Raw genomic sequence first — 10,220 nt, 5'->3', positions numbered from 1 at the left:
GGGGGGGGCGGAGCGCGGTCGTGCAGCCGAAATAGCTCAGTTGGGAGAGCGTTAGACTGAAGATCTAAAGGTCCCTGGTTCGATCCCGGGTTTCGGCAAGAGCTTCTTTTCCTGCCGGGACTCAGGTTGCGAAAGCGCTGTTTTCACCCCAAAACACCCCCCCTCTGCGGCTTCAGGAATCGTCATTCCCTCCCCCACCTCTGCACCTGGTCGTTTTAATATCCTGGAAACACACGCACACAGGCAGGGAGGAGTGAAGCACTGTGGGATGTAACTCTGGATTAATGATAAATATTATTAAAGAGATTAAATAAATATAAATTATGAATTAATAATAAATATGAGTTCATGATCTAACACCGAGCATTGAGGAGGCAGCTGAGGGAATGTGGATTAATTAACACTGAAAAATCACAAGCAGAGTGTGTGCACCGGGCCTTTTTAAATAAAGCACAACAACAGAAACCAGCGAGTTCATTTTCCAATGATTATTAATGTGAAACCGAGACAGAGACAGGATATTACAGCTTTATCTGATGTATAAAACCAATCTTCACCTGCTGTAAAACCGGGGTGGAAGCACCAGCCTGAGCACCACCCACCACAGATTAAAATAATTAAACAAAAGCAGCAAATCTTTGATGATTCCCATCATCCCACTTTATTAGGTCCACGTGATTCGTACATGGTGAGGCTGAGCCTGGTGTCCAGTACCAGTGAGTGACTGGTTGGGCAGCACTGGATGGGGGTGGTACAAGGTCAGGGTTACCCCTGGAAGCGTCCAATGCCAGGCTGGACAGGGCTTGGAGCAACCTGGGATAGGGGAAGGTATCCCTGCCCATGGATGGGCTTTAAGGTCCCTTCCAACCCAAACCATTCCAGCATTCCACAGCTGCAGTGAAGACGAGGTGAGGTGGTTCTGCTTCTGTGCACTGGTGTGGAGCAGGATCTTAACAGCAGTTGAGGAATTTTGATTGAGAAGGGAACACAGGGTTAATGTAAAGAGGGGGAAGTTGATCCCCCATCTCCAAATTACCTCACAGCACCAGGATGAGGGGCAGGAAATCCCTCCCCAGCCTCTCACCTCTAAAGGGAAAGTGCCACTCACAGCTCTGAGTTAAGCCTGTTGTTAATTTTTTATACTATCCCATAAAACTCATTATCCCTCCTCACAAGTTTTAATAAAAGCCTCACTTCCTGGCCGGTCCCTAGCATTGAGGTACTTGAGATAATGGGAATAAGGATTCCGTGGTGAAACTCATTAGAGAGCACAGAGCAATTAGAAGTGTAATTAAAATGTATTCAGATAATTGCTACAGCCAGGATAGACATCTGGATCCCAATTTGAAACTTCTTCATTTCAAATCATCCTGGGTTTTACTGGACAAGCAAGGAGATCGCATTTCATTATCACAGAGAAACCCTAATCAGGGGGTTTTATGTATCATTTATCATTATTCATCATTAATTAGTTCTTGGTGACACTGCTTCCATGTGCCACGGCTCCAGCAAACGTGGGCAGGGAGCTGGGCAGGATTAAATTGGGAATTTAGACGAGAAAAAGACAATTAAAGCCTCCCTAAATTCACAGCCTCAAAAGAGGCAATAAACCAGCATCCAGTGGTTCACTGTGCTAGGAAAAGGGAATGTTTTTGTTTAAGCAAACCTGGATTCCCTCCCCATGGAATTTTACTTGTCATAACAACAAAAGCCCAACGCTTTGTGATGCAGGTATGGATCCAGGCACCAGTCTGACTTCCCACACTTGGAGACACTTGCAGCAGGAAAGGCGAAACCCCCCCGGGAGTGTTTCCTGCAGGAACCCCCTGGTTTTGTATCGAGAGCAGCGAGGCCACCAGGCACCACTGGCCACAAACCAGGACAAGAGCCCTTCCCATGCCGGGTATTTGGCTAAAAGAATCCCGATGGAAGTTGGTGTAGCAGCAGGCAGCTCTGCACAGCACTGGGGAGCTCTGCCAGCCCCCCAGGAGGGCACTGATGGATGAGGATCCAGGTGGATCCAACAGATCACAGGCAGCTGAACACGGCGAGGCCACGGGAAGCAGCAAGGGCTGAGAGCCAGCTGGGTCTGGGAGCAGAATATTTGGGAATATACACACAGACTTTACAAAGAATGCCACGTTTTATACAAATCACCACTGGTTATTTACACCTGGCCCCGGGGCAGCCCCGGCCACTCCTCAGCTCTCCGCAGGCTCCAGCTCTGTCTTGAGCTTTTTGCTTCCCAGGATTTGCTCATCAAACAACTCTCTCTCTCTGGGAAGAAAAATACAGACGCTTTAAAATAAATTTGACAAAAGATATCATTGTCCAGATTAAATAATCTGGACTCATTAAAGTTTGCAGTTTGGAGTAGCTCAGCTGGGACATTTTCCACGTTTTGTCCCTCACAGGAGGAGGAGCCTGAGCTCTCCTGCCCTCACCTCAAACCTTTTCTGTATCCAACAAAAAAGGAGCAAAAAACCTTGGAAAAGTACTGCAAACAAATCTACCTTTTGCTCACAGGTGGTCCTTTAATGTACTTCTCTTCTGCCTTCTCATAATCGATGTCATCCACAGCAGCAATGGCACAGATGATGGCCTAGAAAAGCATTGAATAATTAATAATAATAATCAATAAACAAACCTAAATTACAGCAAGGGATTTGAAACTGCCTCAGCTGAGCATATTTTGAGAAAAGGGTTCCTCAATCACTTGGAAAACTTGGATGAAACCACTCGTTGCGTGCCTGAAATTCTTAAATAAATAATATGAACTTGTTCTGTGCCATCCCCAGGGGAGTGTTTTTATCCTCAGATTAAAATATTCTTGACAGTAATTTTGTTTCTACAGGAGTTGATGTTCTCCTGGGTAAATTCCTGGGAAGAATACAAGGTATCTCCAACAACTGCAAAAGCAGCCAACACACCACCCCCCACCTCGACACACACAAAAGACCAAGAAAACCCTAAGAAGTTGCCAAATTAAAACAAAAACCCCCAAACAAAGCTCTGAAGCATTTCAGAAGTAATTAAAATCCATCAGAAAACGATCAGTCTGCCTTTAAAAACAACAAACTGCCTAAAGCTTCTCCCTTCTGTGCTTAAAAATCAGCATTTGAGTGACTCAGGCTGTGGGCAGGGGTGAGTATTTCTGCCTGGCTCAGTTCTGGGAACTTTCCCCACGTCATTCCACAGGAACCACGTCACACCGAAGGAATAAAGAATGATAATTCGTGTTATTTCTCTCTTCACACTTAATTTCCCCTCCTTTTCATGCTCCCTCACCTCAGGTAAAAGCACATCTGAGATGAACCTGATGCCATCCCCCAGGATCTGGTGCAGGTTCTTGGTGTCCATCTCCCTGTACACCTCCTTCAGGTACCCAACCACCAGGTCCAGCTGCTCCTCATCCTCCAAATATGTCTCCACACAGGTCATGTAGCGGCTGGAATTCAGGAATTTCTTCAGCCAGCGGGATTGTTTCCCACTTTTCAAGATCCCTAAGAGATGTTCTTCAGCCCCTTTTGTCTTTACTATGAACTCCACCAGCTTCTTGTTCTCCCTGTCCCTGGCAGCTCTGGTCCTGTCAGGGAGGAGCTTCCTCGGGGGTTTCTGAGGGGAAGTGTCTGAGGAAGACCCTCCAGCCCCTTCCTCCTCTGTGTTTGGGAATGCCATCTGCACCACACTCTGGTACCCCTCTTTCCTGACTGGGTAGCCTGAAAGAGACACCACAAGAATTTATATTTAGGTGTGCAAAGAGTTTTCATATCCCTATCAATAGAAAATAAGGAATTTTATCGGTGAGAGAAGTTTTTCTTCCTTCCCTACCAAAGAGGTAAAAAACCCATCACCGAAACATTTATTTGCCTTAAAAATAAATAAATAAATATTAGGGAGTTGACATGGACTCTGCAACATAAGGAACCAGTCACAGCTCCAACTGTTCTCTGATTCCATGACCTGATTGCCTTGAACCCTTGGTATTTACTTAATTTATTAAACCCTTAATTGCAATAATGGGGTGTTGTAAATTTATCAGCAGCCCCTCTCTGGGTCTGGTGCCAAAGTCACTTGTGCGTAAATGTTGGATCTACATTTACCCAGCCAAGAGAAAAATTCCAAAAGGGAACGGATTCACTTACTGATATCAGCAGCAAAATACTCCAGGAAGGACCCGGTGAAAGAATGACAACCTAAAAACCCAAAACAGGTTCAGTGATCAGTTCTATTCGGCCCAGGAATCAAAGCTTGAGGTTCCCTTTTCCTGATGGATCTCAGGATGAGATCCCAGAGAAGCTGCCCCATCCTTGGCAGTGCCCAAGGCCAGGCTGGATGGGACTTGGAGCACCCTGGGGCATTGGAAGGTGTCCCTGCCCATGGCAGGGGGTGGCACTGGATGGGCTTTAAGGTCCCTTCCAACCCAAACCATCCTGGGATTTGGTGATTCCACGGTCAGCTGCTCCTCCTTACCCACTCGGATCCGATAGTCCAGGATCAGCTGGAGGCACCACTCGATCTCCCGGGAATAGTTCTCCTTAGCTCGTTCCTACAAAACAAGGAGGATATTCCAGTCCCAAATCCAGCAGCTCTGGAAGAGCTCCAGCCCAGGACACCAAGCAGGGGACAGAAAATTCAAGTTTCCTCAGAGTAAAACAACTCCTGCTGTGGCTGCCACAGGAATGAGAGTGGCTTTGAGGGGATCAAGGCCCACATTCCTCCCCTGGCCATTTATATCCTGGATTTCCCACTGTGTTTTCCCAATCCCTGCAGTTCCATGTCTCTGGGATACTCACTATGAGCTCCTGCTTCTCCTCACAGTCAAAGTGCTTCAGGCTCTTCAGAGACACTGAGAAACTTTGAAAGAAACACAGTCAGAGGTGCCCCATTTCCCTGGTTGTTTACTGCAGCTCTGCTTCTCCCTGAAAATCCCATTTCCCAAGGAATTCAGGAGCACAAATTTTACCTGGTTTTGCTTCCAGAGTAAATTCAAAGTATGGAATCTTCAAACAAATGAGAAATACCTGGTTTGGAGCAAAGCTAAAGGCAGCCCAGTGTTTCCAGAAAGTTTGGGCAGCACAAGTAAAACGTTGGCTGCATTCCAGGGCTTTTTTTTTTTTTTTTTTTTTTTTTTTTTTTTTTTTTTTTTTTTTTTTTTTTTTTTTGGTTTTGTTTTCGATTCCTCAGGAGCTGCCTCAACCTGCAGCATGACAAAGCACCTGCAACCCTCACCTGACCCAGCCCCTCCCTCCCAGATCAACCTGGAGGGGACTGTCCTCACCCTGCGCCAGGAAATGGGTGCAGAACATGGAATAACAGAGACTGGAAGTTCAGGATGGGATGAAAATCCACATTTACCCTTTTTTCTTCTCATTTGTGGTGCCATCTATGAAGAGCACACAGGCCCTCCGGTGCTTCCTCTTCACTGCCTTCACCTGGAGAGAGGATAAAAGCTCAAAAATCCTAATCCTGATAAAGCAGGGAGTTTTTTTCCGTGGATACAACCCACCCCCTTAAATTTTTCCTATTGTTGCAACTTTATTACACAAATATGAAAAATTCAAGTGGAAGGAACAACCAGGTACCTCAAAGGGGGCACTTTTAGTGCACAAAGAGCCTCCCCTTTCTTTTACAAACTGGGAACAAAGTCCTGCTCCACGACAAAAGAATTGGGATAACCCTGTGCTCCGGTACAAACAGCTGTGAATAGCACATTTTATGTGCTTTTGTCCCAAATTTACTTCTATCAGTTTTGAAATGCTTCTACTGGAAGGTCTTTAACATTTCCAGGGAGGGCAAAAGTCACTCCAGAACTGGGAATTGCTCCTTATCAGCAGGAGCTGCTCTTACCACAGCTGGCCAGTACGGATAGCGTCGCAGCTTGCACCACACCAACATCCCTTCCTCGAAGAATTTGGGTTCTGGCATGAAAAAGAAGGGAAATTTTCCTTAAAAACAATAAAACAAGACAGATGCTGCCCCTCTCTTCTCCTCCTCCAGGAGAAACTCCAGGAGTTTCTCTTCAGTGCTTTTACAGCGATCCCAAAATGCAGCACAGGCAGTTCTGAACTGAAACCCAGCAATTTCAACCCCAGGCCCTTGCCCAGTTTCAGGGATTTGCATTTCATTCTGCAGCAAAAAGCCTGATGGATCCAGGAACTGCATTTTATCCCGAGCCTGGACACAGCTGGGTTCTGGAATGCCCATGGATTGCAGGCAAACTGAAGCTCATGGAGGGGGAAGAGCCTCAGCCATGTGCTGATGTCTCACCTCGATGCGACAGAACACTGGGGAAATTCTCCTCCTCTTCATCCACCAGAGGTGAGAGTGGAGGGAGGCTCTCCGAGGAAACTCTCCTTGAAGACATCCCAGAAGGTTCCAGCCCTGCCAACAGCAGCAAGATCCAGGGATTAGGACAGGATCAGCTTCAGGGCAGGTGAGACACACCCGAGTGTGACCCCAAGGGGACACGGGGTCTGACCCACCCGAGTGTGACCCCAGAGGGGACACAGGGTCTGACACACCCGAGTGTGACCCCAAGGGGACACGGGGTCTGACACACCCGAGTGTGACCCCAGAGGGGACACGGGGTCTGACACACCCGAGTGTGACCCCAGAGGGGACACGGGGTCTGACACACCTGAGTGTGACCCCAGAGGGTCTGTCCCACCTGCACACTCCTAATTAGGGAATCCTAATTCTTAATTGATCATGTGGATAAAAGAGAAAAAAGGGGAAGGAATGGGGCTGGCTGGTTTAAAGATCCTGCACCTGCTCATTTAAAAACATTTAATCTCAACTTATCAGAGAGGAGCAAGGGAAAACAACTGTGAGCTCAAAGGGCAGGAATATAGCTTTCCATGGAAAACCCCAAGGAATTCCAGATAGCCCAGGCACCACCCAAACCTTTCCCCAGCACTGAAGGGATCAGCATTTCTGCTTCTCCACAGAATAGAAACCAAAAGGAATTAAATCAGCAACCCAAGAGCCACTTCCCCAAAAGCAAAGCAGCATTCCGAGATGAGTGACAGTGCTCAACACCCACATGGGATGAAGCTTTCCTTTCCCCATGGGATTTGCCCACCTTCATCCTCCTCAGAGTCAGGGGCTTTATTCCCAGGCAGGTGTGAGGGATGCTGGTTTTCCTCCTCCTGAGGCTGAGGGGAGGCACCAGAAGGCCCAGGTGAGGATCCAGAGTGGTTCCTGCATTTCCTGTCTGTGCCTGAGGCCACACCTGCCCCATCCAGGTGTTTTCCACCCTCTGCCTCTCTCCTTCCATCCAGCTGCTTTGCCAGGCTTTCACTCTCACTGCTGATGCTTTTCTCCAGCTCATCTGAGGCACTTTGACAGGAGAAATCCAGGGAAGTTCTCCCAGGCTGAGTTCCTGTCTTTCTGGGAGGTTCCACGGTGACAGATTTAGAGGGGACAGGTAGAGACCCCTCCTCAGGCGCCAGCTGTGCTTGATCCCGGGGGGAATCATCCCTACATCCTCTTTTCCTTCCTTGCTGACTTCTTCCAACCTTCAGCTTACAGGAGACTCCACTCCTCGTTTTGGGCTGGATTTTCCTCTGTCTGGGTAATGGCTCTGGCTTTTTGCAGTTGTGACTGTCAGGGGCTGGTGCCACACACGAGTCCCTGGCACCGCACCTGGAAGGGTTTGTTCCACCCCCACGTGCTCTGGCTCCACTTCCATGTGCTTTGGAAGGGTTTGCCCCCTTTCCACGTACTTTTCCACTCCCCTCTGGAGCCACAGAACCTCCCTGGCTCCGTGCTTTGGGATCATCCTTCAGCCCACAGTTATTTTGGGGTTTTCTTTCCCTCTTGGCAGCCTCAGGTTCCAACTTTTTAGAGCGAGAGCGCAACAAGGAGCTGCGGGAGGGGGTGGGTGGGGCAGATCCCACGCTGTTCTCCCGGGAAAATTCGGGATCTGGTCCTTCTGCAGGTGGCACTTGAGCATCTGAGTCAGTTTGATGCAGAATATCCAGGGCAATTTTAAGGGAACAGCGATATTGCAGCTCCTCCACGGCCTCCCTCATGTTTTTCTTTTGCTCTGATGAAGAAGAACATTCAATAAATGAAATGATCCTCGTTATCCTACCACACGCAAAATGTATTATTAAAGAAATAATAGATGTTACTTGTAGTGTTTCTTTTAAAACTTAAATTATCCATGACTCCCAAGGCAAAGGGTAGAGACACGCAGAGACCAAGCTGGAAGTGCCTCATTTTGAGGGAAACACACATTTCTTCAGCATCCCTCCAACAAACCACCCCAGGTAAGAGGAAAATGATCCTTTTTAACCAATTTTCCAACTTGACGGAAAAGGGGAAAAGAAAATAAGTGAAATACAGAAGTTGTATCCCCCAGGCTGAGTTTCTGCAGGGATTTTACCCCCAGAAAAGACCCAAAGCAGCACATTTGGGCCCCTCCCTCCTCACCCAGGGTGGAGGCGATGGCCTTGATCCGCTCCTCCGTCAGGGGAAAGGCATTTGCAGAGCTCACACTGACCCTGGAACACAACAAAGGGGACTAGAATGAGCACCCAAAACACTCCCAGCACCACAACTTTGCTCTCAGCCAGCAAAAAACCCCAAATATTCCCTCCCCCAAGCTGTCCTTGTTAGGGTTAAACACCTAAACCTTCTGCAAGTCCAGGATCCTGTCTCACAGGCACCTTCAGATAAAAGGATTCCTTTCTTTCCCTTTTTTTTTTTTTTAACCTCTAAGAATGCGAACAAGTGACAGGAACAAGGATACTTAACTGCTTCTGCAAGCCAAGGATTTCAGCTTTAAATCCCATCCTTTTCGTGGCAGCAACAGGACCACTCCCAGCAACTCCAGGCTTGCACAGAACCTATGTTAAACGTGAAAAATCCTCATTTAAAATCCTTGACCAACAGCAAAACGATTTTGTAAGAAGAGCTTAACAGTGCCTGGGGGCAGCCTGAGGATCACAGAATGATAAAATCCCAGGATGGACTGGGTGGGAAGGGACCTTAATGCCCATCTCATCCCACCCCCTGCCACAGGCAGGAACACCTTCCACTGTCCCAGGCTGCTCCAAGCCCTGTCCAGCCTGGCCTTGGACACTTCCAGGGATGGGGCAGCCACAGCTTCTCTGGGAAATCCATTCCAGGGCGTCCCCACCCTCACAGGGAACAATTCCTCCCCCAGTATCCCATCCAACCCCACCCTCTGGCACTGGGGAGTTATTCCCCCCTTGTCCCATCACTCCAGGCCCTCTCCATTTTTCCTGCTGGCTCCTCCAGCATTGGAGGCATCTCCACAGATCAGCTCAGACAAGTTCAGACACGTTTGCTGGGACCTCTCCCTTCCCTCTTGCTCCGTTTCAGCCCTTTCCAAGCAACAGCCACAAACATTTCCTCATTCCTCGTTACCTTGGCTGGCCACAAACGCCTCTTCCACTTGCAGAGAACAAACTCTTGGTCGGTCATGGCTGAGCTTCACGTGGAAAAGGGCAATTCCAGGGTGTTCTGAGGAAAAAAGAAAAGGGAATAAAGGTGTCACCCACCGTGGTCCATTTTGGTCTTCATTTTTTGAAGGAAATACAAGATTTAATCAAACTTGTTATTATTATTTAGCTTTGGGATCACTGCACTTATATCACCCTGCAGCATTCTCCAAAATTATACCTTAAGTTCCATTTTTCTGTAGAAGCTGTGGCTGCCCCATCCCTGGAAGTGCCCAAGGCCAGGTTGGACAAGGCTTGGAGCAACCTGGGATAGGGGAAGGTGTCCCTGGGGATGGGACTGGATGGGCTTTAAGGTCCTTTCAACCCAAACCATCCCAGGATTCAAGAATTCCATAATTCCAGGAGCATAAGTGGGTCTCACTGAGTGTGTTGGGTGAGGAAAATACTATCAGGAATTTAACAATGCAGCCATGGGCCTGCCCCATCCGCAGCTTCCTGTGACCAAACCCTGAAAATAGGGAACTACACCCTAAAGATAGCGTAACGAGATAGATTACGAGCTGCATACTTTTTACACGCAATTTGATCCCAATTTTTACACATGATTTGCAACAGAAACCTGAGCGGCCTCAGAGCCCTCAGGGGTTCCTCAAGCGCTTGGGGGGAAAAAGAAACAAAAAAACCAACAACATATTAAAGACAAGATCTTCCTGTACTTACAAGTTCCGGGTGCTGGGATCGCCGGGGCTCCGGGATCGCGGCCCTGCGGCGGCGGGGGGCGGGACG

At 48.1% G+C, this 10,220-nt stretch overlaps 2 protein-coding genes and 1 non-coding gene across 3 annotated transcripts in view; 1 reads left to right on the top strand and 2 right to left on the bottom strand.

Moving 5' to 3' along the window:
* The window catches only part of NDUFS7 (NADH:ubiquinone oxidoreductase core subunit S7), a 5,650-nt gene extending 4,435 nt beyond the window's left edge, over positions 1-1,215 (bottom strand). Inside the window, exon 1 of the mRNA XM_017743817.1 lies at positions 1,195-1,215. Within this exon, the coding sequence (XP_017599306.1) occupies positions 1,195-1,215 (21 nt within the window). The remainder of the gene's footprint in view (positions 1-1,194) is intronic.
* TRNAF-GAA lies at positions 26-98 on the top strand. The gene has a single exon. It is a non-coding gene; the product is annotated as a tRNA-Phe (tRNA).
* Positions 474-10,220, bottom strand: part of LOC103622137 (PWWP domain-containing protein MUM1) — a 29,291-nt gene continuing 19,544 nt past the window's right edge. Inside the window, exons 2-15 of the mRNA XM_017743832.1 lie at positions 10,155-10,197; positions 9,400-9,495; positions 8,764-8,855; positions 8,440-8,510; positions 7,085-8,050; positions 6,271-6,384; positions 5,851-5,921; positions 5,359-5,435; positions 4,797-4,857; positions 4,474-4,549; positions 4,146-4,196; positions 3,289-3,719; positions 2,514-2,602; positions 474-2,277 (exon numbers count right to left, since the gene is read on the bottom strand). Coding sequence (XP_017599321.1) covers positions 2,202-2,277; positions 2,514-2,602; positions 3,289-3,719; positions 4,146-4,196; positions 4,474-4,549; positions 4,797-4,857; positions 5,359-5,435; positions 5,851-5,921; positions 6,271-6,384; positions 7,085-8,050; positions 8,440-8,510; positions 8,764-8,855; positions 9,400-9,456 — 2,232 coding nt within the window. The 5' untranslated portion in view covers positions 9,457-9,495; positions 10,155-10,197 and the 3' untranslated portion in view covers positions 474-2,201. The remainder of the gene's footprint in view (positions 2,278-2,513; positions 2,603-3,288; positions 3,720-4,145; positions 4,197-4,473; positions 4,550-4,796; positions 4,858-5,358; positions 5,436-5,850; positions 5,922-6,270; positions 6,385-7,084; positions 8,051-8,439; positions 8,511-8,763; positions 8,856-9,399; positions 9,496-10,154; positions 10,198-10,220) is intronic.

The sequence above is a fragment of the Corvus brachyrhynchos genome, unplaced genomic scaffold (genome assembly GCF_000691975.1).
Source record: "Corvus brachyrhynchos isolate BGI_N302 unplaced genomic scaffold, ASM69197v1 scaffold219, whole genome shotgun sequence".
Classification (NCBI taxonomy): Eukaryota; Metazoa; Chordata; class Aves; order Passeriformes; family Corvidae; genus Corvus; species Corvus brachyrhynchos.
This window is presented reverse-complemented; position numbering and strand designations above follow the sequence as displayed.